This window comes from Pseudophryne corroboree, chromosome 1 (genome assembly GCF_028390025.1).
Source record: "Pseudophryne corroboree isolate aPseCor3 chromosome 1, aPseCor3.hap2, whole genome shotgun sequence".
In the NCBI taxonomy this organism is placed as follows: Eukaryota; Metazoa; Chordata; class Amphibia; order Anura; family Myobatrachidae; genus Pseudophryne; species Pseudophryne corroboree.
Genome location: NC_086444.1, coordinates 173,479,286 through 173,506,857, shown reverse-complemented (window position 1 = coordinate 173,506,857; position 27,572 = coordinate 173,479,286). Strand labels below are relative to the sequence as shown.

The 27,572-nt window shown below is 42.7% G+C and overlaps 1 protein-coding gene across 1 annotated transcript in view; it reads right to left on the bottom strand.

Annotated features, from left to right (window-relative positions):
• The window catches only part of CCDC125 (coiled-coil domain containing 125), a 112,961-nt gene that overhangs the window by 48,026 nt on the left and 37,363 nt on the right, over positions 1–27,572 (bottom strand). The window contains exons 3-6 of the mRNA XM_063963905.1: positions 25,957–26,015; positions 9,056–9,142; positions 6,038–6,115; positions 1,184–1,269 (exon numbers count right to left, since the gene is read on the bottom strand). Coding sequence (XP_063819975.1) covers positions 1,184–1,269; positions 6,038–6,115; positions 9,056–9,142; positions 25,957–26,015 — 310 coding nt within the window. The remainder of the gene's footprint in view (positions 1–1,183; positions 1,270–6,037; positions 6,116–9,055; positions 9,143–25,956; positions 26,016–27,572) is intronic.

The window sequence follows — 27,572 nt, the reverse complement described above, 5'->3', positions numbered from 1 at the left end:
TTATATGGTTCTAAACTACAATGAAAACCATTATGCCAGCAGTGTTCAACACTATACTATACCAATATTTAAATGGTGTGCAACATCCCAGGTTATGGCATAATTTTACATAATGTTAGCCATTGCATTTTACATTAATAGTGGACACTATAGGGATGGCCATCGACCATCAATGATTCAAAATCATTGATGGTTTATGGCCGATGTAGGATACTTTTGCCATTGATGAGGGAGACCCAAATGGTTTCACACCATCAATGGCAAGGCATAACCCAATGTTTGTAGTTTTTGTTTTTGAGGTGCCAGGACATGAAGCATAGCCCTGCCCCTGACACAAGTGAAGCTCCGCCCCTTGTTCTGACTGGCCCACAGGCCAGTCAGTGAAAGAACAGAATGACAATCTGATGTGGAAACCATCGATATTCATCCACTGCATAGTTGGCAGTCATTGATGGCTACTTGTCATATTGCCATTAATGGCAACCACACCGATGGCCAGCCCTAGGACACTGGATGCTATAACATTTTTGGGCATTGCAACAGCATACTGCCACACCCAGATCCTGTGCATGATTGTGGTGGCCAAGTACAAAACCTCTTCATGCAGGACTCTTCCTTAACTCAATCTGTCTCTTTAGGGAGTGAGATGTACTAAGCATTGGAGATTGATAAAGTGAAGAGAGATAAAGTACCAGCCAGTCAGCTCCTGTCATGTTACAGACTGTGTTTGAAAAATGACAGGAGCTGGTTAGCGGATACTTTATCTCTCTCCAAGCCTAAGTACATCTACCCTATCTCTGAAGCCATACCCACTGTGGGCATAATCCCCTCCAGAGCTGTGTGTATGATGGACTAACTAGTATGGTATTAACTAGGAGAAAGGAAGTCTCTGGAATTTATTTGCCCGGTGTTGGCAACCACGGCTACTCAGCTCCTCGACACACAGACTCTCCGCTTTACACACGCAACAAACCCTGCTCTATCTGTGCTAACAACAAGGAGTCCTATTTAAGAGAAACACATACAGGTATGGCAAACATAAGCTTATGCATGCAATTCAAGCAATAAAAGTCCAATAGACTGAAAAGAAGCATTGTTTACTGTCAGTAGTAATTGGTATATTCATTTAGGGTGTATACGTTTGTAACAACTTTGTGCTCATGGGTCTAACCAAGTAACGTACCGTTCATACTTCTCCCGCCAGGACTCCTCCAGGTTTTTCAGCCTCACCTGATCAAACTCAATTTCCCACTGCAGAACATTGATCTCCTGTGAACACACAGACAGAGCAGAAACCATTAATAAAGATTAGCATTAAGGCACCAAACGTAAATATTGTCTTTTATACTCCAACATTTCACACGGACTCGCTGTTTGTTTTCTGTGTTCATTAACCACAGATCAAACTCTAGCCCTGACCGGGGGTAGACTGCAAACAGTCTGTTATTAAAGGTCCTGCCATGCTACTTGTATGCATGAAAAAAGCATGTGTCCTATATGTCAAAATAATTAATCTAGATCTAATGATTACAGCAATTGTGTTCATCAGGTACCTGGGAGGTCACTGTCATGTCCAGAAGCAGAGCTAGAAGTTACACAATTGAATTATTAATCACAATGCAACTTCCAATAATGATCCCTTTAAAGATTGTACAATATGACTACCTGAATATAAAGAATGAATGAACCTACATGTCCTGCAGCTGGCCGAGACATCACGGTGCACACAAATGTAGCAAACCATTTCAATGTCATCATGTCATGACAGACGGATCATTGTAGTCATCTTATATTAAGTGAAAATGTCCAAATAAGCTGTACTGTACAAGAACCGTCTGATTTTCTTTGTAGTGGGCCACGTCTTATATTTATATAGTGTATTTCTGAGGCTTGTGTTTATCCTTCTGTAAACACACATCCACACTTGTACACCTGTAATGGTCTGCATGAGCAATATACTGATACGAATAAACTATACGAGAAATGTACAGGATGTTAGTACAGACAACAGGTGCATGTATATACATGAAGGCGCCTGTGTACAGATGCTATAGACCCCTTCCCACTGAAAATATGGTACCAGCTCAATCACAGAAGAAGGCAAAAGACTCAGGCACTGTGCTAGGGTCTGTATTATCTTCTGCACAAATGATCAGAATAGGGGCGTAGGTGGCTGCTGGCTAAATCAGTGGGTGCGGTGTGGGCCCACCTCACCTCATGGTTATTTGTAGAATATTAAGCGTAATCTATGGAATAAGTAAATAAGAAATTGGATAAAGCCAACATTACGCATTTACAGTTAAAAAAATAAAAATAAACCATTCTGTGGACAATTTTGTGGCTGATTTCTCTGGATATGAAAGCTAAAGCTGTGGCAAGGGAGTATGCCAGACTATGGAATCTGGAATCACTTTGAAGCTGAAAAAAAATGGATGAGACCCTTAGCCATGGGCTGGTCTACCACTGCTATGCAGATGATACACAACTGTACTTGTCCTTTGCTCCGGGCACTGATAACCCAATAGCAACCCTAAATGGCTGTCTAGCTGAACTCCAGTAGTGGATGAGTGCCAGTCGAATGCAACTGAACCCTGATAAAACAGAGGTCCTTATGATAGGACCGCAACATCAAAGGACAAGACTGCAGCATAGCCAACCAACTGGACTTACACTCGGGGATTCAGAATTACAAACCACTGATCGTTTGCGGAATCTTGGCGTTGCCTGGATGGTGGCTTGACACTTAAACATCAGATATCAGCCACAATCAAATCCTCATTCTTTCACCTGAGGAACATAGCCAGAATCAAGCACTTAATTCCCTCAGATGATCTGCCAAAAGTCATACATGCATTTGTATCATCTCGATTAGACTACTGTAATGCCCTCTACCTTGGTCTCCCAGCAAAAGAATGGCACCGTTTACAGCTGGTGCAAAACACAGCTGCCAGGCTGTTAACCGACCAGCCCCGTTCTAGCCACATAACACCCATCCTCTACTCCCTTCACTGGCTGCCTGTAAGATGGTGAATCATCTTCAAGATTGGCTTAATGAGTTTCAAAGCACTGCATGACCAGGGCCCAAGGTACCTGAAGCAGCTTCTGACCCCATACTGCCCCACTCGATTACTGCGATCTGTAGATGAAGGACTTTTAGCAGTACCTAGAATCTCCCGTAATTCATCTGGTGGTCGAGCTTTTAGTCATGCGGCTCCGACTCTATGGAACTCACTTACCCGCACAGTGCGAGAGGCCCAACTATAGAATCCTTCAAAAGTAGACTCAAGACTTTCCTGTTTACTCAAGCATTTCCATAATGTCCCTTTAGTATCTACATGCTTCTGTATTTTATGAATAGCTTTTCTGTACTTCATTATTTTCTGTACTATATTATGCTATGTATCTGTTAAGCACCTTGAGTCCTATTGGAGAAAGAGCGCTATATAAATAAAATTATTAATATTATTATTATTATTATTCTATCCCTAAGACTTGGGCCTTGGGTGAGAGGTGTAGAAACATAACACAATATTTGTTTTATCTGATACTATCAATGGATGTTAGATTTAGCCAAAGAATCTAGATACTTTATCATTCAATAAATATCTTAGTAAAAAAAAAAACAATATGCTAAATTTCATCGATTCCTTAAACATTGGATTTTCACACTCTGCCAGTTTGACTCATCAAATTGTACAGGCAAAATGCATTTCTAATAGACCAACTGAGCTAACAATTCTACCACTAACTCAATAATTCAACTTCATCTTGCAGATCTTGGACTGGACTGGGTTCTGGTGATTGGAGAGGTCATAAGGCTATTGACACAATTCAATTGATTATCGTGCCCGATCTCCCATCCAAAGTGATGGGAGATAGCGGGGGCAATATTCAATTGTATGTAGTTTTTACACTGCTGGCGCCCATAGAAGTCTGGTTAGGCCGCATAAAGCAGCTAAACCCAACTAAAGTACTGGCCACGATCGCAAAAAGTGCAATTTGGACTCCCAATTGATTATTGCGCCCGATCTCCCATCTAAAGTGACAGGAAATAGAGTGGGCGATATACAGTGTAATGTAGTTATTGCACTGATCGCACCTATAGAGGTTGGAGTTGGCCGCGTAAAGCAGTTAAACCCGACCAAAGTGGACGCATTTGTGAAATGGTTGCCAGTGGAAAAACATTTAAATTCCGCTCAATGATACTTTGAGAGTCTGCAAGTGTTATCCCCACATTACTAAAAGCTTTCACTCACCCAGCAGCCATATAATATACCATCAGTAGTGTATCAGTAACGTAGCACACATACACCATACCTGTACATGGAGGACCGTGTATTTACTGTAGCTCACTGGGCTGAAAAACGCAAACACTCAAAGTCCCCATGTGTTACTAGCCTAACAGAACCACTAGAGATAACATATTTAATAATAACAGCTAATAATGTTTAAACATGTAAAAGTTTCCATACCATGACTTGAGACGTCTGACATTACATTCACATTTTCTGTGCAGTGTAAGGTTCTCAGCCACTGCCTGTAAAAGTTGGCTAAAGCGCTGCCCACAGTGTGCTTCAATGGGACAACTGACAGGAGGTTTGCTTTATGCAAGAAATGAATTCCCTACCAAGATTCCACATTTATTCTACATACCATTAGTGCTGGTAAGTGATAGGTTTCTGAATGTTATTAGTCGGTCTCTTCTATAATTACATTTGTACTTTAGGGTTGGAAGCCCCTTACGTAGAATTCACAGACAAATTACAGATACAACAGTTTCCACAGCCATTACCTGCATACCTGGTACATAAAACAATAAAAGGAAAGTATACAAGTGGCTGAGATCTTAGTACTGAAGCATGCACCCTATACCAGGAATCCAATCTCTTTCTTAGGTATATATGACAAATGACCTAAATGAATCGTTCTTGTGCTGACCATCTGTAAGCTCCCTTCTCATTACGCTGAATTCACCATTACATTAACGGTACCATTCTGGATCCCCCCCAACCTTGTGGCATGAAGCCTTGTCTTGCTGGAAAATCCTGGTCACAGATGGGAGCACTGCTGACAAGAAGGGACGTGCTTGTTCAGCAAAGATGTACAGACATTCTGTAACATGCACTCTGATCATGGAGCCAAGAAAACACATACAGTATCCCACTCACTGAGCAATCAGTACCATGGAAAGGGTGTGACGGTGTGACACAGATACGGTACATCAAAACACTGCAGGATGAAAATATTGTTGCATTGCATGTAAAATGTTTCATCTCATGAAAGTATAGTTCCCATTGCATGGACGCAACTCTTTTTTTTTGTTTGTCTAAACACTGATATTGAGAAAATACACTGCCTTATTAGAAGGGAGGTAAATATATTGTTTTAGATTTATTTTTGCTTAAGTGTCCCTTTAGCATGATCACACAATTAGAGAATAGATATCATAGATTCACACGTGAAGCATCTATCTAGTCGGTAAAACAGCCAAGGTGCATGGGACTGATTTAAGCTTAGTACTGTTCCATTCCATGACAATAATGCACTATGTACTACCCTGTGAATAATAATCAGTGAGCGCCAGGGAAAGTTTAGTAACAGTTATTAAGGAATGCAGTCAGTTTGCCGGTGGTCGGTATCCTGGCGTTCAGGATACCGACGCCAAACATCTGCCAGCCGACAATGCCGCAAGAAGGAATCCCGGTGCACCAGGGCTATTCCCAATCGTGGGTGTCCACGACACCCATAGAGCGGGAATAGATTCTGTGGCGAGCGCAAGGGGACTCTTAACGCTCGGCCCGCTGCCGGCATTCTGGCGGGTGGGATGCTGCTGTTGGGATATGGACAGCCGGCATCCCATCTGCCGGTAATACATACTGAGCATGTTATTAATTATGCTGTTCGCCATAAGCAGAAATTGACATCAGTGACAATCAAACCCTCAAGAGGTGTCAGTTGCTGTCACTTACTGAGTCTATAGTATTACACTTGCTCAGCACATTACTGGAAGATATAAAGCATTGTGTGCTGCACTGACCTTTTCTAGGGCTTTCCGCTGGTCCACCGCTTTCTGCAGCGTTACCTTGGTGTGACTTGTCGCTTTATTAAACACAGCCTGAGAAAGACACAGTAACAGATACATGACAGCATAAAAACATGTGTTTATTATTGTGCTTAGTGATATCCGGAACCTAATATTACCAATCACATGATACTTGTTGACGAAACAAAATACGCACTATTCCTATAACTCATTAACAATGCACAATAGTAGAAAGACAATGGGGGTAATTCAGACCTGATTGCTGCTGTGCATTTTCGCACAGCGGGCGATCAGATCTGAACTGCGCATGCGTATGCACCGCAATGCGCTGGTGCATCAGACTACTGCACCGGGCATCGGTGTCTAGCGACAGGATGGTGTGAAAAAAGCGATCGCAGGGCGAACGCAAGGTGATTGAAAGGAAGAGGCCGCTTGTGGGTGTCAACTGACCATTTTGCAGTAGTGTCCGGAAAAACGCAGGCGGGCTCAGGCGTTTGGAGGGAAGGGTGTCTGACATCAGCTCCGGCCCCGATCACCAGGAATCCAACGCAGCAGCGGAGTAAGTCCTGGGCAGTGCCTAGACTGCACAAACTGATGTTTGTGCAGGTCTCCCACAAAAGCGAACACCACCTACACACACCATATACCCTCCCCCTGTAGGCGGCGACTATCCAATCGCAGGGCTGCAAAAAACAAACATCCTAACGATCAGGTCTGAATTACCCCCTATGTAAAGCATATTAAAATCAACAGGGCTGGTAACTAATCTATAAATAAATTGAAACTGACAGAACTAATTCGTATCTATTATTGTTTATTACATATTTTAAAGAAATCAGGCGGTGCATATGTTTTTGTGGATTTAAGTATTTTAAATAAAACAAATAAAAATGGCATGGGCAAAAATGATGGGACCCTTAACCTTATATTGAGCCAGATGTACTAAGCCTTGAAAAGTGATAAATATCACGGTGATAAAGTGCAAGCCAATAAGCTCCTAACTGCCATGTTACAGGCTGGGTTGAAAAATGACAGTAGCTGATTGGCTGGTACTTTATCACTGTGAAATGTATCACTTTTCAAGGCTTAGTACTTCTGGCCCATTTTGTTGTACAACCTTCAGAGGTGATTTCTGCAGTTAGACTTCTGCACTTGTCAATAGGTAGTCTGACAGAGCTTTCTGACACTGGGTTGTAGGTTTCGCTCCAGAGTGACTTGATAGTATTGAGATTTCCTTGTGCCCTGCTAGACGGTGATGGATCCAGGGAGGCATGATCAGGGCAATCACCCCTATAACACACATCCATTTTCCTGTCGGAGTAGCGCAGCTCATGTAGCAGCACTTGTTGGCAGGTGGCTCCATCACACCAGCCTCGTCCCCTGCGTTCTGCAAGAGCTGCACTATACCCGGAAAGGAGGGGGGGTGTTACAGGGGGTCTGTGAACATAGAGCTGATAGGACAAGTTTTAATTAACTCTTTTCCCACTATTCTCACTAACATTCTGTTTAATTCGAGGTCGATTTTCAGTGCAATGGACTTCACACTTCTAAATTATATAATGATATTTGCAACTGTAGTCACAGGAACATCAAGTTAATTGGACACTGTCTTATAGCCTTTACCTTTAACATGCCTGTCTATATTTTCTTTCTGATCTCCGCAGACAACTCTCTGCTTATTCTGGTCCATGTACAATGTGGTGCACACGATGATACCAATTAGAAGAGTGACTACATTTCTCCATTTAAATAGGCTGAATGACTTATTAGAAGATTGAAGACATGTGATACTAATTCAAGAAAGCAATTAGCCTGAAATATCAGTATAATTCAAATATTTATTATATTTTCTAAGGGGTATCATCAAATCTTTCCAGGTCATTTTAGAATACTGTATTTTCAAAGAAGCAGCAATAATTTATCTCTCTTCACAGTTTTGCTTTATTCTATTACATAGCAAAGGCATACAAGTTGGGTACAAAGGGGGTAATTCAGATCTGATCGCTGGGCTGCGTTTTTCGCTGTCCTGCGATCAAATACAGTAGTCGCCGCCTACAGGGGGAGTGTATTTTCGCCGTGCAGGTGTGCGATCGCATGTGTAGCTGAGCTGCTAAAACCCAGTGTGTGCAGTCTGTGCGCAGCTCAGGACTTACTCCTCCAGTGCGATAAGAACAAGATGGTTCAGGGCCGAAGCTGACCTCAGTCACCCTCCCTGAAAACGCTTGCTAACACCTGCGTTTTTCCAGACACTACCCTGTAAATGCTCAGTTGCCATCCACAAACGGCCTCCTCCTGTCAATCACCTTGCGATCGGCTTTTTCGTACCATCCCGTCTTTGGCCGCCGATGCCTGTTGCTGTTGTCCGACGCGTGTGCGCATTGAGGTGTAAACGCATGCGCAGTTAGGATTTGATTGCCCGCTGTGCAAAAACAGCACAGCGGCGATCAGATCTGAATTACCCCAAAGTCTCAGCAGTCATTATCCTGCCGACAGAGGGATCCTGAGCCTAACCCTGCCCCCCACCACCCTCCCTCCAGCAGCCTAACTCTAACCCCCCCTCCATCCACCGCGCAGCCTAACCCTAGTGCACTATACAAAGAGCGCATCTTTGTATAGTGATGCGCTCGCATGTTAGCAGGGATGAGGGGAAGCAGGATCCAGCATGTGGGGCAGCCTTACCCTGTGCTGGTCGACCCCGCGCATGTTAAAGAAAAGAGTTGTTGTTTTGCGATTTTTCGCAAAACTACAACTGAAGCTGAATTAAGCCCTAAATGCAGGTACCAAAGGCTTTGTTACTATGTCAACCCAAAAATATTGTGGCATTCCTGACAGGCTCTATATCAGGCCTGGCCAACCTGTGGCTCTCCAGCTGTTGTGAAACTACAAGTCCCAGCATGCCCTGCCACAGTTTTAGCATTCCCTAATAACAAAACTGTGGCAGGGCATGCTGGGACTTGTAGTTTCACAGCAGCTGGAGAGCCACAGGTTGGCCAGGCCTGCTCTATATCTTACCATGCTCTGCAGGATCTTCAGTGCTTCATCTTTTCCATCAAGTTGTCTTTGGGAAGCCTGAAGTTCCACTGTTAGGAGTTCTAATTCCTGGAGGGTGAGGAAACAGACTTGGAATCATGATGATTCACTTGTAAGGAATGATTATTATGGTTACTACTACTACTGTTGAGAACTCAGCAATTATCCCTGCCCCACAAGCTCGCTGCCTAGGTGTCATTCTTGACTCTGAACTGTCCTTTGTTCCCCATATTCAATCTGTCTCAAGGGGTGTAGTATGGTATGCCAGCGGCCGGGCTCCCGGCGACCAGCATACCGGCGCCGGGAGCCCGACCGCCGGCATACCGACAGCGTGGTGAGCGCAAATGAGCTCCTTGCGGGCACGGTGGCGCGCTATCCCGACATTCGGCATACTGAAGACCACTCGTCTCAAGATCATGTTACATACATCTAAGAAACATATCCAGAATACGACCATATCTTACACAAGACACTGTTAAAACTCTAATCCATGCTCTCATTATCTCCCGCATTGATTATTGTAATAGTCTCCTGACCGGTATTCCCAAACATAGGCTCTCACCACTACAATCCATTTTGAATGCAGCTGCGGGGCTAATCTTCCTTGCTAGACGTTCATCGTCTGCAGATCCGCTCTGTCAGTCCCTCCATTGGTTACCGGTATTCTACCGTATTAAATATAAAATACTTTTACTGACATACAAGGCTATTAACCAAACTGCACCAACATACATCTCTTCACTCATCTCAAAATATCTCCCTACCCGACCTCTCCGCTCTGCACAAGATCTGTGTCTCTCATCCACACGCATCACTTGTTCACACTCAAAATTACAGGACTTTATCCGGGCTTCACCCACTCTGTGGAATGCCCTCCCACGCACAATAAGACTTGCCTCTAGTCTCCAAACCTTTAAACGTTCCCTGAAAACTCACCTATTCAGACAAGCCTATCAAATTCCAGACCCACCCACATAACCTTCAATGCTTCCCTATCCAATTACATCCTCTCTATACAGTACACATAACATCACATATCTTGTCTTTCTTTACTCTCACACCCTCCTGACACTTGGCCAACATTGCGGGGTGATCATATCATACAACCCATTAAGAACCTAGCAATCTGGTGGACCATTATGCAATAGGTAGCATCTATCCTTGTGTATCAATGCCTATTTCCCTATAGATTGTAAGCTTGCGAGCAGGGCCTTCCTACCTCTGTCTGTCTGTTTTTACCCAGTTTTGTTCTATTACTGTTCTAATTGTAAAGCGCAACGGAATATCCTGCGCTATATAAGAAACTGTTAATAAGTAAATAAATAAATACTACTACTACTAACAATATTAATTATTGAGTGCGCTGCAAAGGGGGCCCCATTTCTTATAAAAGTTGGTTACTTTGGTACCTAAATCTGGCAAGATGGATTGCCTCTCAAAGTATAATAGTGTTATAATAGTGTTATCAAAGAGGATTTCAAAACTTCCAACCTTGGCGGGGGGGACGCACAGATCCATTGAGTTAAAATCAGTTTCTTCCCAACTGTAAGAATCACCCATAATAGGGGTACCGCTAGACCCCCCATTGGGTTTCTTAAGCTTGAGTTTGGATAGGGTTATGCGGGATCGTTTTCCACTCCATAAAAATGTTGTGAATAGTCTGTCATAATCAAGAAGATCAGCCTTGTTAAGTTGAAGAGGTAATAATTGAAGAGCATAAGAAATCTTAGGGAATATGATGCTTTTTAGTATGGCTACTCTACCTAGTAAGGAGATAGGGAGTGTAGACCAAGAAAATAAAGATGCGACACCTTAGTCAGGATAGGAGAAAAATTAACTGAATAAAGATTTGAAAGATCTATAGGGATAAGGATGCCAAAGTATTTAAGTTTGGAAGTGTTAAATGTAAATTGCGACAGGACAGGAGAGGAGGCCATGTGTAATGCAGGGGGGGGGGGGGGTGGTTAAGTGGTAAAAGTTCAGAATTTAGACATGTTAGTTCTATATCCAGCAAAGGAGCTGAACTTGAATAGCAAGGACATTATGGCTGGTATCGATTTGTGGGGTCTGTAATAATCAATAACATGTCGTCAGCAAAAAGGCTTAATTTAAATTCTTGATGACCGACAGAAATTCCAAAAAACGGCGGGAGTTCTCTCAAAGCTACAGCCAGAGGCTCTATAGCTAGGGCAAACAGTAAGGGGGATAGGGGGCAGCCCTGTCGGGTACCTCTATGCAATTGCACTGGTTCAGAGAGATAGCCATTGCAGAGTATACATGAGCTCGAGGAGGCATACAGGGTCTGCAACACACTGGAGAGGCCCAGCGGAACCCAAAGTGTGATAACGTAGTAAACAGATGATCCCAACTGACTAAATCAAAAGCTTTCTCAGCATCTATAGACAATATAAACTGTGGGTTCTGGTCCCCACTGAGCCCCACCCAGTGCGCCGCAGACAGCACTTTTCGAATATTGCTAGAGGAGTGCCGCCCATTGATAAATTCAGTCTGGTCTATATGAATTAAAGAGGGTAAAAGGGGTTTTAATCTGTCTGCTAACATATTTGTAAATAATTTGTAATCTACATTAAGTAGTGAGATGGGCCTATAGCTGCCTGGGAGATTAAGGTCTTTCCCCGGTTTAGGGAGAAGACGAATCATGGCGTCATTAAAGTATTGTGGGATTTTATGGGAACACAAAATAACGTTGAACACGTCCATCAGGGTTGTCACTATGCGAGAATGTAGGATTTTATAAAATTCCCCTGAAAAACCATCGGGACCTGGAGTCTTAACTGGCTTCAGAGACCTTATTGCTTTCTCAACTTCTGGAAGAGTAATTGAAGCACAGATACCATTACCCAGAGACGAATCAAGAACCGGTAACTGCAGAGACTGTCAAAAAGAAGATTTAGAATCCAAATTAATCTGGCGGGTTGCATATATATCAGAGTAAAAACCGGAAAGCACAGCCGCTGTATCTCTAGATTCTGTAGCAAGGGAGGCATCAGGGCGTTTAAGCGCCTGTATAAGTGAGTCTGGGGAAACTCCATTTAATAAATTTGATAACAGTCATCCTGTTTTATTTCCAAAACGGTGAAACCTATGATTTTTATGGAAGGCATGTCTATCTCCTAAGGTTTTTAAAGTGGCCTCAAAGTGGGTTTTAGCTGCAAGGTAGAGACGTCTGGAGGATAATGTGGGTTTCGTCTTAAAAGTAGTATATGTCTCAGTCAATGTTTGTTGGGCTAATTTAAAAGTGGCAGCAAACTGCTTTCTGCAGCGAGATGCAAATTCTATTATACGACCTCGAAGAACAGCTTTTGCAGCCTGCCAAAAAAGTTGAGGGTCTGTTTGAGCCATGTCAGCATTTTTCTTTTGAAAGTCCTCCCAAAACACTATCAATTGTTCCATAAAAGAAACAGAGGAGGCAAAATCAGTAGGAAATCGCCACCTCCTAAAATCACCCACATCCAGAGAAGTAGAAAATTCCACCCAAACCAAAGAATGATCAGAGATGGCCATAGGTTCTATACTAGTCTGCACCGAACTGGGGATCAAAGAATCAGACAATAGGAGGAAGTCTATACGTCAGAGAGGCATGTAAATTCCTTCTCCGTAGGGTGAAAGAATCTCCACACATCAGTAGTCTTCAATTGTTGCATTATATATGGAATACAAAACTTGGGGAAGGGGGATCTCGAGTGTGTGGAAGAATTAGTATCCAGTATTTTCGAGGATATCATATTGAAATCCCCACCTATAATTAACGGCCTAGATGAATACGGGAGAAGTTTTGTAATGAGTAGGCGGATAACTTGTTTAGAGTACTTATTGGTGGCATAAATGGCACAGAAAACAGCTCTCATATTATAAACATCAATTTCCAGTACTATAAACCGGCCTTCTGGGTCTGAGACAGATGTTATTATCTGGATCGGGAGTCGGGATCTGGCTAGATTCATAACACCTCTAGCTTTTGTGGAATAGGGGGCATCAGCAAGAACACGCCAGCCTAAAGTACCCAATTTTTGGGCTTCGGGGGAGAGGATATGTGTTTCCTGCAAGAGTACAAAATCTAGCTTCAATTTATTCAGGCACCTAAGACATTTTTTTCTTTTGATCGGTGAGTGTATACCACCGACGTTCCACGTCGCTACTTTAAGAGTAGCCATAAATCCGTCTCATATTGAGAAAGACAGACAATATATTAAACAGTGTGATAATATCAATTCGTGAACAGAAAAGTAAGGAAATACTGGGGGGAACCTCAGGGGGGAGGACAAACAGAAATGGGTATTTATGGTGAGCGCTTTTCCTTCCCAGGGGGGGGGTGCAAAAATTAAATACTTCAAGCAAAAAGGTCTAATTTCTTAAAAAAGACATTTTAATTTAAACATCCATGATTAAAAAGTGGCACAGTGCACATAAAACATAAACATTAGCAATTTACTATTAAGGGTCTGTGCAATCATTTTATGTATTATCTTTGATTTTATGTTTATTTTTGTCTAATCCATGTTTTATGTGCACTGTGCCACTTTTTAACCATGGATGTTTAAATTAAAATGTCTTTTTTAAGAAATTAGACCTTTTTGCTTGAAGTATTTAATTTTTGCACACGTCCCTGGGAAGGAAAAGCGCTCACCATAAATACCCATTTCTGTTTGTGCTATCATAATCTGACACTGGTGTTCGTGTCTTCCGGTATTATATTGGTCTGTAGCATATTTCTTCCCAAAAGTGCGCAACATTCTACCAAAACCCTTTTTCTCTCAAGGGGGAGGAGACAAGAAAACCAGACATACCGGCCACACCAAAACAACACATAAATATATTAACAGTAAAACAAAACTCAGTTTCAGAGAATTCCTTGCTTGGAAAACTCTGAATTCTCTCTTCAAAAGACTTTGCGGCAGGCAAAGAAGGTCTTGCATTATGCAGCATGGAGGTACTCACTTCTAGCCACCACCGCCTATCATAAACAAGAAAGGGAGTACAGGTTACCCAAACATAAATATATGACCATAGGAAAGGAGAGAATAGTATGGAGACTGCCCCTGTCCGAAGACATGTCCAGAGTCAGACAAGGTGTACATGACTGCAAGACCACATCCAAAACATTAGGGAAAAATAAAATGACATGGGCACTGCAGAAACGATCAGCTATCACGTGTAAATTGGAAAATTACACATTATCCATGAAATTCCTGGGTCAACATAGTCAGCCTCATTCTCGGAACAATTTGCTTAGGAGATATATGCCTCTGCATCCTCAGGAACTGTGAAATCTTTGAGGCACCTTCAAATACCCGCAATCTCGCCGGGTATAGCAAGGTGAACTTACGCCCCACTTGGGCCAATTTAGAACAGGTAGGGGGAAAAGCTTTACGCAGCCTGGTAAGCTCAGGGGAATAGTCTTAGAACACTAAGAGCCGAGATTCTTCCCAAATAAGATCCTTCTTCTTGCGTGATGTAGACCACAGGGCTTCTTTGTGTAAGAAGTTGAGGCATCGAAACAGCACCGATCTGGGTCTAGCAGAGGCAGACATACGCGCAGGACCCGTCCTGTGGGTCCTTTCCACAACTAAATCGGAAAAAATGTCAGGTATACCCAATAAATCAATAACATGGTTAATAGGTATATGCAATTGCGGTCGAATACCGGCTGGAATTCGACCGTTTCTTAATTCGACACAATTCGAGAGTCAGACACCCTCCCGCCGGGACCCGAATTCAACATATTCAATAAAAAACGGATTCGACAGTCCCGCTGTCGAAAAACGGACCAATTGACAGATAGTGTGCGTCCTGGATTCAACTTCATGGACGGCACAAAAGTGTTTAAAAAACCCTGAAAAAAAATGCGTGGGGTCCCCCCTCCTAAGCATAACCAGCCTCGGGCTCTTTGAGCCGGTCCTGGTTGTAAAAATATGGGGGGGGGGGGAAATGACAGGGGATCCCCCGTATTTTAACAACCAGCACCGGCTCTGCGTCCGGTCCTGGTGCAAAAAATACGGGGGACAAAAGACGTAGGGGTCCCCCGTATTTTTCACACCAGCACCGGGCTCCACTAGCTGGAGAGATAATGCCACAGCCGGGGGACACTTTTATAACGGTCCCTGCGGCCGTGGCATTAAATCCCCAACTAGTCACCCCTGGCTGGGGTACCCTGGAGGAGTGGGGACCCCTTAAATCAAGGGGTGCCCCCCTCCAGCCACCCAAGGGCCAGGGGTGAAGCCCGAGGCTGTCCCCCCCATCCAAGCGCGGCGGATGGGTGGCTGATAGCCTTGTGTCAAAATAAAGAATATTTTTTTTTGTAGCAGAACTACAAGTCCCAGCAAGCCTCCCCCGCAAGCTGGTACTTGGAGAACCACAAGTACCAGCATGCGGGGGGAAACAGGCCTGCTGGTACCTGTAGTTCTACTGCAAAAAAATACCCAAATAAAAACAGTACACACACACCGTGATAGTAAAACTTTATTACATACATGCACACCGACACACACATACTTACCTATGTTGACACGAAGCAGTCGGTCCTTCACCAGTAGAATCCACGAGTTACCTGTAAATAAAATTATACTCACAACAATCCAGTGTAGATCTGTCCTCTTCTGCTTGTAATCCACGTACTTGGCAAAATAATAAAACGCAAACCCGATCCACGCACTGAAAGGGGTCCCATGTTTACACATGGGACCCCTTTCCCTGACTGCTGAGACCCCCCCGTGACTCCTGTCAAAGAGGGTCCCTTGAGCCAATCAGGGAGCGCCACGTCGTGGCACTCTCCTGATTGGCTGTGCGCGTCTGAACTGTCAGGCGGCGCATAGCACTATGCCGCTCCATTATATTTAATGGTGGGAACTTTGCGGTCAGCAGTTGACCGCGAGTAACCTCAACCGCTGACGCAAAGTTCCCACCATTGGATACAATGGAGCGCCTATGTGCTACATTGTATCTCGAGTGCGCTGCCTGACAGATCAGACGCGGCGCTCCCTGATTGGCTCAAAGGTATTTGGGTATTTTTTTTGCAGTAGAACTACAGGTACCAGGACCGGCTCAAAGAGCCTGAGGCTGGTTATGCTTAGGAGGGGGGACCCCACACATTTTTTTTCAGGGTTTTTAACCCTTTCCCACTGAAAAACATGCTCTGATCTCTCCATATTATTTTAGTCAGTAAAAAAAAAAAATATTCTTTTAAAAAATATATTAAATAATACTTGTGGCTCCTAATAGACAAACCAAGTAGATAATCCCTTCTAATATAAATATATATGCTATTAGCAACAAAAAAAACCACAAAAAAAACATGTTTTTAAAAATTTTTATTAGATCCCGTCAGCAAAATGAGGCGGACTGAAATTGACGAAATGACTGTCGAAAAGCACTGTTGTCGAATCGACATTCTTCGATTGAATATACTTTTGTCGAAAAGCCGCATTTTTACCATTGCAGACATGTCGAATTTGACAACTGTCGAATTGCAAAAAGTCGAATCTGAAACGGCCGTTTTTTTTGTCGAAAAGTACTGTATTGCATTGTCGAATCATTTTTTTGTGTTGAAAATGCCCCGTTTTTCGACATTTGCGGCAATTCGACCGCAATTGCATATGGCCCTTAAAAGGTACAGGCATTATGTATTCTGCTCTGGGTCTCTGCCCAAGACACAGGTGTATAAGGCAATCATTCTGATCAAAGTAGATGAGACAGGCAAAGCCTTGTGGCGTATTTCAGGGTTCTGCTGCCCCGCATGTGCTACCGCATTGAATACGGGGTGAGAGCCTTATTCATGCCAGACAATGGAAATACAGATAGTACCAGAGTATCTGTGGTGTGTTTTCTTTGTTTCTGCTTTTGGCTGATGACACTGAGGTCAGCGCAGTAAATGAGGAACTACTAACACTCCACAACTCTGGGATTGAAGGAAGAGAAAAAATACCTGGTGAAAAATTGAGTTTGAAATAATCACGTAATAATATTGATGCATATAAAGAATAGTGTTTCTCCTGTAACGTGTTTAGGTAAAAATACACAAACAATAACTCTAGAGCCCGTGTAACAATTCGTTACGCAGAAAGCATAATTGTTGTAGTTACTGCCACACTGATGATTATTTACCAAGGTAGAAATCAATTAAGCACGGCTAGAGAAAATGACCTAAGTCACAAAATACAGAAAAACAAGAGCACAAATTACTATAGACCCATGTTTCATTAAACACTACCACCTGTTGTTACCAGGGTCTCTCTATCCTCAATCCTGCTTATGGCCTGTATATTTTGTCTCACATGCAGCCAATTAGGTATACCTGTGACTGGAGTAGCGTATTAAACATGTTAAATAAATGACGGTGGCAAACAGCCTTTGGCAATAACAGTTTTGGGACATATGGTAATCATGAAAGCTGATATTATATGACCTGTACCGTGGGCGACCCGCCGTGCGCAATCAGCGGGATGCCCATAAGGTTCCTTCCTAACGTATGTTTCGCCGGGACGGCTTGCTCACAGGCTGTTTGCCACCGGCATTTATTTAACATGTTTAATACGCTACTCCAGTCACAGGTATACCTAATTGGCTGCATGTGAGACAAAATATACAGGCCATAAGCAGGATTGAGGATAGAGAGACCCTGGTAACAACAGGTGGTAGTGTTTAATGAAACATGGGTCTATAGTAATTTGTGCTCTTGTTTTTCTGTATTTTGTGACTTAGATCATTTTCTCTAGACGTGCTTAATTGATTTCTACCTTGGTAAATAATCATCAGTGTGGCAGTAACTACAACAATTATGCTTTCTGCATAACGAATTGTTACACGGGCTCTAGAGTTACTGTTTGTGTATTTTTACCTAAACACGTTACAGGAGATACCACTATTCTTTATATGCATCAATATTATTACATGATTATTTCAAACTCAATTTTTCACCAGGTATTTTTTCTCTTCCTTCAATCTCAGAGTTGTGGAGTGTCAGTAGTTCTCTCATTATTCTATAGGCGCCAACGATATAGAAAGGATTGGTATACGTTCCTTTATGAGTCTTGGAATGGGGCAAAATCTCAGGGTATGTGGTCTTTCTTCTTCCTCTTTTACAGCATTCATCAAGCCGTCCCCATCAGAAGAAATCCTCCCATTGTACCGTGTGTTAAAATGACAGGAAAAAAATTGTATAGTGTAATACAATTTATTTAAAGGATGCTCAGTTATTTAATGAAAAACACAGTCCCCCTCAGGAAATCCTGGGTGGAGAGTTCAAAACAATTACCAGCTAAAAATGTAAAATATGCATGTAAAAATCCTTAAAAACACCACGTCCTCCTCCCCAGAATGAACACTCAGAGTTCTTGGAAACAACTTAGGTGAAGGTATGGTTGGCTTAATTACCAGAAATCCCTGGAGATCAGACAGAAGATGTAAAACCAGTTCTGCGACCCGGACTCGCTTGCTGGACCTCTGACTCCTCCTGGCAAAATGCAGACCCTCCGTCACCGCTGTTGTGCCCCACCAACGCGTTTCAACCCTTTACACGGGTCTTTTTCAAGGTGCTGAGTGTATTGCTCCCTGTATGTTTGATATTTAAACTACCCTCCTCCAATCAAATCGTCCTGTTACCTATTAAGTGATCCCAGCTGTGTATCACTGTGTTTCCGTCCTGGTAGTTGTAACTCCGCCCCCTTGTTCCCATGGAGACGGTCCGGCATTCGTTTTCTAGTGGTGACTTCAGAAGGTTGTCATAGCTCCGCCCCCTTGTTACCATGGAGACGGACCGGCGTCGATGTTCTAGTGGTGACGTCAGCGCTAACCGCCGCGTCTCCCTGGTGATCCGTCTCACAGCTGTTGTTGTCTTCCGTCTACTGTGGCTTCCTATGACTAATCACGACACGTCACTTCCTGCCTAGTGTGGTTGCCCTGGTGACAGTGGACAGACTGCGTACTCCTTCCGCATCGATTCTCTTTATCCTAGTTGCCTTAGTGATCGTAAACAGACCACACTTCCTCCTTGTTCCGGTTACCATGGTGTCCACGTACACATATCCTGGTCACTACCCGACGGCTTCTCTGTTAGTGGGTTTGTTGTGAAAATGACAAATAGTCCCATGTAGTACATAGCGGAAAGTATTATTTTTTATTGTTTTTTAATGCAGCGTCTTATGATATGGTGATAGCCATCAGTCCTAAATCACAAATCCTGTGACGTGGATGTCTTGGGCAATTTTCACCTCAAACACAAAAAGGAATGAATATGTATTATGAACCGCATGATCAAAGATGTGCATATATACAGTATGTTTCATGTAAAGTATCTGTACCTCTTTATAAAATAGTGGGTTTGAATACCTTATTATTATTACAGACACTTCACATTGTCCATTAATCACTACCTCCTCATAGGAACCATTTCAACTCAAAGTCTGAATTGAGTCCGTTTGGTTTCAAAGTATTTAATTCGTAAATTGTGCGCATCTCCATTTTCGCCAATTGTGTCCCTATGCCCCTTTTTCGACAGTGTCCCTCCACCAATTTAATTCCTGCAAACCTTGTAATATGATCAGTGAAACAGTTGTGTCTACTCTTAAAGTGACTGGACAATGAGTGTGTGTCAAGACCTTTCTTTATGTTCCGGAGGTGTTCCCCCAACCGGGTTTTTAATGGCCTGGATGTTCTGCCCACATAAACCAACTTGCATGAACATTCTATTATGTATATAACGTTTCTACTGTTGCACGTCATGAATTTCTCTATTTTCATTTCAACCCCATTCAACTCTATTTTTTCGATTTTTCTTTGTTCACTGCTTATATTTCTACATCCAAGACAACTTCCACACCGGTGGAATCCTATGGTCCGAATGCTATTCCTTACTTGTGCCCCCGAGTGCATACTCCTTACCACCTTGTTACCTATATTGGCGGCTTTCTTGTAAATGAATACTGGTTTCTCTGGTATGATCTTGCCCAGAATGGGGTCCTTTTTGAGGATTCCCCAATGTTTATAGAAGGTTTTCTCCACTGCCTTGTGCTGTGAATTATACCCTGTGGAGAAAATAGCATTCGGACCATAGGATTCCACCGGTGTGGAAGTTGTCTTGGATGTGCAACAGTAGAAACGTTATATACATAATAGAATGTTCATGCAAGTTGGTTTATGTGGGCAGAACATCCAGGCCATTAAAAACCCGGTTGGGGGAACACCTCCGGAACATAAAGAAAGGTCTTGACACACACTCATTGTCCAGTCACTTTAAGAGTAGACACAACTGTTCCACTGATCATATTACAAGGTTTGCAGGAATTAAATTGGTGGAGGGACACTGTCGAAAAAGGGACATAGGGACACAATTGGCGAAAATGGAGATGCGCACAATTTACGAATTAAATACTTTGAAACCAAACGGACTCAATTCAGACTTTGAGTTGAAATGGTTCCTATGATGAGGTAGTGATTAATGGACAATGTGAAGTGTCTGTAATAATAATAAGGTATTCAAACCCACTATTTTATAAAGAGGTACAGATACTTTACATGAAACATACTGTATATATGCACATCTTTGATCATGCGGTTCATAATACATATTCATTCCTTTTTGTGTTTGAGGTGAAAATTGCCCAAGACATCCACGTCACAGGATTTGTGATTTAGGACTGATGGCTATCACCATATCATAAGACGCTGCATTAAAAAACAATACAAAATAATACTTTCCGCTATGTACTACATGGGACTATATGTCATTTTCACAACAAACCCACTAACAGAGAAGCCGTCGGGTAGTGACCAGGATATGTGTACATGGACACCATGGTAACCGGAACAAGGAGGAAGTGTGGTCTGTTTACAAAAACTAAGGCAACTAGGATAAAGAGAATCGATGCGGAAGGAGTACGCAGTCTGTCCACTGTCACCAGGGCAACCACACTAGGCAGGAAGTGACGTGTCGTGATTAGTCATAGGAAGCCACAGTAGACGGAAGACAACAACAGCTGTGAGACGGATCACCAGGGAGACGCGGCGGTTAGCGCTGACGTCACCACTAGAACATCGACGCCGGTCCGTCTCCATGGTAACAAGGGGGCGGAGCTATGACAACCTTCTGAAGTCACCACTAGAAAACGAATGCCGGACCGTCTCCATGGGAACAAGGGGGCGGAGTTACAACTACCAGGACGGAAACACAGTGATACACAGCTGGGATCACTTAATAGGTAACAGGACGATTTGATTGGAGGAGGGTAGTTTAAATATCAAACATACAGGGAGCAATACACTCAGCACCTTGAAAAAGACCCGTGTAAAGGGTTGAAACGCGTTGGTGGGGCACAACAGCGGTGACGGAGGGTCTGCATTTTGCCAGGAGGAGTCAGAGGTCCAGCAAGCGAGTCCGGGTCGCAGAACTGGTTTTACATCTTCTGTCTGATCTCCAGGGATTTCCGGTAATTAAGCCAACCATACCTTCACCTAAGTTGTTTCCAAGAACTCTGAGTGTTCATTCTGGGGAGGAGGACGTGGTGTTTTTAAGGATTTTTACATGCATATTTTACATTTTTAGCTGGTAATTATTTTGAACTCTCCACCCAGGATTTCCTGAGGGGGACTGTGTTTTTCATTAAATAACTGAGCATCCTTTAAATAAATTGTATTACACTATACAATTTTTTTCCTGTCATTTTAACACACGGTACAATGGGAGGATTTCTTCTGATGGGGACGGCTTGATGAATGCTGTAAAAGAGGAAGAAGAAAGACCACATACCCTGAGATTTTGCCCCATTCCAAGACTCATAAAGGAACGTATACCAATCCTTTCTATATAGTTGGCGCCTATAGAATATTGCATTTTTCTTTACATATACATTGCATATTGGGGATTGTGGAGAAGGTCTCCGTTTGCATTATTCCAGTGGGCTGCCGCTATTTTGCGCACATTAGGACCCACCAGCATTTACATTCACAGTAGTTCTCTCATTGACTGCGCTGACCTCAGTGTCATCAGCCAAAAGCAGAAACAAAGAAAACACACCACAGATACCCTAGTACTATCTGTATTTCCATTGTCTGGCGTGAGTAAGGGTCTCTCACCCCGTATTTAATGCGGTAGCACATGCGGGGCAGCAGAACCCTGAAATACGCTGCAAGGCCTTGCCTGTCTCATCTACTTTGATCAAAATGATTGCCTTATACACCTGTGTCTTGGGCAGAGGCCCAGAGCAGAATACATAATGCCTGTACCTTTTTAACCATGTTGTCTATTATGTGTGTTTAGTGTGTCAATATTTCGCCTTTTAGTGATAGGCGTTTTGATACTCCATTTTACATTGATTTATATTAAAAGTTAAGTTTTATCTGTGTCCGATCAAATATGGGAACATTATGATTACACTTTAGAGTGCCCCACCTTAGGAGAGTCTGTTACCTCTCTTTGGGTATTTTTTGTACATTTGATTTCACTCTCAGGGAGCACCACCTACCTGCCCAGCAGATGAGCAATTAGCTACATGCAAGAGTCGGAATTTGGATCATAAAGTGTTTCTGATACAACTTTCAATACGATCTGGATTTGTTTTGAGATCTGTGCGGTTAACACCAAAACCCTACCCGCAAAATCCCCAATAAATCAGGCAGGGTGTTACGCAGAAAGTCATACAACGCGGGGCCTTTGATGGCTTCTGGAAGGCCAATAAGACGGAGGTTGTTTCGCATCGATCTGTTCTTAAGATCATCTAACTTCACCCTCACCAGTGCATCAGAATCATGTAACTTGATCAATCCCTCCTTCATGTCAGCTATAGCTTGGAAATTTTCCCCAGCAGTGTGTTCAACATGAGAGATACATTTAGCAAATTGTTTACACTGACTTTTTATAGCAGTAACTGCTTGTTGCAAAGCTGCAGAATGTGTTTGTGCTTGTTCCTGGAGCAGGGGCTGCACTGTCTCTCTTACTGCTTTAACTATATCTTGGTAGGACAGAAGGAGGACAGGGGGCTGCTCAGCGTTGGGAGGCTGTTTTCCTGACCTTTTTGAAGCAAGTCCGTCAGCCTGTGGTCCAGAGGCAGGGTCCCCGGCATCAGGCTGAGTGGCGGCTGCCATTTTGGATGCGGAGCCGCGATCAGGATTGGGCCGCGGACGGGTTGATTTCCCCGGCATCTCGACCAGGAAGCGATCCATACACAGTGGAGGCAACCTGAGGCAGGTATGGAGTGCTGTAAGGGGGTGTTTAGACGCCTGGAAACGGCGTGTAGCAGGGTAGATAGGCGGCTGGCACCGAAGCTAGCTCAGGGAGCTGCTACTCCATGCAGCACCAAACAGGAAGTCCCCCTGTTTGTTGCTTTTAAATCAAGAACCACATATGAATAATTATGGTAAAATACATTTTTCAATGTTAACTTGCCATAAAGTGGATAAGTACCTCACCACTCCATTATAGATAGCTGAAAACCCTACCATGACTTTATGTCCATGCTCTAATGGCATATTATATATTTTATTTATTAACAGTTTCCTATGTAGCGCAGCAAATTCCGTTGTGCTTTACAATTGGAAACAGTGAAAAAGAAAACAAAACCCAAGACTAGGTAATAACAGACATAAAGGTAGGAAGGCCCTGCTTGCAAGCTTACAATCTATGGAGAAGTAGGCATTGATACACAAGGATAGATGCTACCTATTGCATAATGGTCCTGCCAGATTGCAAAGGTTCTTGGTGGGCTGTATGATATGGTCACACAGCAATGGTGGCCTGGGGTCAGGAGGATGGGAAAGTGAAGAAAGAGAAAATATTTGAGGATATGAGTGGACTCTACAGTGGGGAAGTAATTGAATATGAAAGTTTGTAAAGGTTATGTGGGCGGTTCTGGAATTTGATACGCCTGTAGAGGTATAAAAGCCAAGACTGCAGTCAATGAAACTTTGGTGAAATCACGCACCCTACTCTTGTGTATGAAGTCAATAATGCACACAGAGCATCCTGCAGATCAAGGCTTCAAACTTCAGTCAGTCATAATTATTGCCCACCATATACCAAGGTATGTCTTACATTTTCTATTGGCAAGCGAAGGATTCCTGTACTAGGTAACAGAGTTGATTCAGACAGTTTATTACCTCGCCCCTTGAATGCCACCCAAAACTATATGGTAACTTTTAGTTTTAAAGGCAAATGCAACCTGGTTTTGCCTTTAAAATAACTGCTTCTTTAAATCTAGTGACTATGGGGGTCATTCCGAGTTGATCGCTAGCTGCTTTTGTTCGCAGCTCAGCGATCAGGCAAAAAAATGGCAATTCTGCGCATGCGTATGGTGCGCACTGCGCACGCGCATCGTACTTTCACAAAAGCCAATGCAGTTTTACACAAGGTCTAGCGACGCTTTTCAGTTGCACTGCTGGCCGCAGAGTGATTGACAGGAAGTGGGTGTTTCTGGGTGGTAACTGACCGTTTTCAGGGAGTGTGTGTAAAAATCCAGGCGTGCCAGATAAAAACGCAGGAGTGGCTGGGGAAACGGGGGAGTGGCTGGCCGAACACAGGGCGTGTTTGTGACGTCAAAACAGGAACTAAATAGTCTGAAGTGATCGCAAGCGCTGAGTAGGTCTGCAGCTACTCTGAAACTGCACAATTTTTTTTTTTGTAGCAGCGCTGCGATCCTTTCGGTCGCACTTCTGCTAAGCTAAGATACACTCCCAGAGGGCGGCGGCTTAGCGTTTGCACTGCTGCTAAAATGGCCAGCTTTTACATTTGGCTTTATGTTACTGTCTGGGCTACATTCCCTTTAACAGTAACAGGATGTTCCTTACTTTTCAAGGTCATCCAGACCAGTGCAAACAGTACTTTCCTTCTTGTTGCTCCTTTGAACTCTCTCACACCCTTGGACACTAGTTGCTGGCGCCCAGAGCCAGGTAATGTAGCCTACAAATTCTGAAAGGTTTCTATGTGAGCCATTAATCACCATCCTCCTAATTGGTCAATAAAGAATCTAAATAAACCATGTGCCAGAGCATTTACATACAGTAGCTCTAATCCAATGCAAACAAAAGTGTCTTATTGTGTGAACAAAGGTCTAAAAAGCTTTTTTTAAAGCAAACAAATAAAAAAAAATTCTGTTAAGTTTCCTGTCTTAAAAACAAAGAAATCTTAAAAATAAGGGCTCAAATCTGATAGGTACATGGAAGTGTTTTTAATATTCAAATAAATGTGCATGGGTGGATATCTACGTTAAAAGATTATCCCCACAGTGACTAGCTAAGGTCACTCCATATGTATCACTTATCTCCATTAGGCTGGACTAGGGGAAGAATGTGCCTACATAACTATACTGTACTAACTTTTTTTCATTATGTTTTCGGTTTATGCTATGTTCATAAGCTAAATGCTTTGCAATGTCCACCTACTGTGTGATGTATATTTGCTATCTGCTGTTTGAAATAAAAAAGTTTCCATCAATATTGTCTAGCTGCCGTGAATGAAGAGAGACATTTGTTTTCTAACCCAGTAGTGTAAGAGCAAAACACGCACGCAATTTCAATAATTCCCCCATCACTGGCTCAGTATGAAGTCCTTAGTGTTGGGAACTTGTAGAACTGGTTAAGTAGAATGCGGGATTCCAAGAGCTACATTATAAACTAAACATTGGGGACTAGTATTCAGGTTTACATAATATAGCACACAGAATACTAAAAGTCATTTTCTTTATTACACAAGAAGAAAAAAGGCAACATATAATTCTAAACAAACATATGTCATACTACCAAACATGATAAAAACCGGCAGTTCCTTGGAATAACATTGGTCTCCACAAAACACTTGCTAGAAGGAACTGTTGCAATGATATGGATTTGGTAAGGCAGCACACTATACAGCTACTAGAGTCCATGCTAGCTGCACTTACCTCAGTTAAGTCTTGAAGACGCTGCCGCAGATCTTCATTTGAGATCTCTGAGCTTGCATCTGCATGTAATTCAAAAACAATGAGATTATAGAAACATATAATTTGACAGCAGATAAGAACCACTTGGCCCATCTAGTCTGCCCCCTTTTTTATCCTTCAGGTAATCCAAACCCTTTTTGAACCTTAGTTCTTTGTAGGGTTATTCATATGTCTTTCCCAAGCATGTTTAAATTGCTGTACTGTCTTAGCCTCTACCACCTCTGATGGGAGGCTATTCCACTTATCCACTACCCCATACCCTTCAACATTTTACACATAAAAATCGGTACAAATTAGAAAAGAGGCGTGGCCATGGGTAAAGGGAGCGTGGTCACGCCCCTTTTCCTATACTTTCAATGGAAGTTTGGAGAGCCAAAAATCAGACCATAAAAAAAAAAAAAAATTTTTTACTGTACCTGCTAAAAAGGTGCAGTTGGGGGGTATGCTACCCTTTCTGTGAAGTAATTTTTCCTTACATTTCCCCTGAACCTGCCTCCCTCCAGTTTCAGTTTATGTTCTTGAGTTCTAATACTTCTCTTCCTTTGAAAACGGTTTCCCTTCTGTACTTTGTTAAAAACCCTTGGTATATTTGAAAGTTTCTATCATGTCCCCCCTTTCCCTTCTTTGCTCCCAACTGTACACCTTAAGATCTTTTAGTCTTTCTGGGTATGTTTTGAGATGTAGGCCATGCACAATTTTAGTTGCCCTTCTTTGTACAGTCTCTAATGTATTTCTATCCTTCTGGCCACAGTATTCCAGATGAGGCCGTACCAATGACCTATACAGTGGCATTATTACTTTTTTTTTTCTGTTACTGATGCAACCAAGTATCTGAGTTGCTTACATCATTGCTTTGTTACATTGCTTTCTACTACTACTTGAAATAGTGACTCCTAAATCCCTTTCCTCCTCAGTAGTTTCCATTATAGGACCCTTGATACTATATTAAGCCTTTGGGTTTTTGATTATAAAGCCATGGTTTCTATTACTAATAGCTAATAGATGTTTCTACTTGTCATTTGTATGTTATCTTCTAAAACCCCATGTAATTACCGGTTATATGAGAGCATGTTCTCGCACAGTCCCTTGATCATACGATGCCTAGACCTGTGATGTAGCATGACATGAATCTGCTGACCATAATAAAGACAGACAGAATCTTACGAGCGCTTCACCATGTACAGACAAATCTGTAATAATAGAATGTGTGTGCCATGATAAAGCAGGGTGACTGACCAGAAAACAGACTATGAAGATAGTATTACTCGACACTACTGCACAAGTTCAATTAAAATAGGATTTTAATACCTACCGGTAAATCCTTTTCTCTTAGTCCGTAGAGGATGCTGGGGATGCTTCAAGAACCATGGGGTATAGACGGGATCCGCAGGAGACATGGGCACACTATAAGACTTTGAATGGGTGTGAACTGGCTCCTCCCTCTATGCCCCTCCTCCAGACTCCAGTTATAGGAACTGTGCCCATGGAGACGGACATTTTGAGGAAAAGGATTTATTTAATTATTTTAAACTAAGGTGAGATACATACCAGCTCACACCACTAACACGCCGTACAAC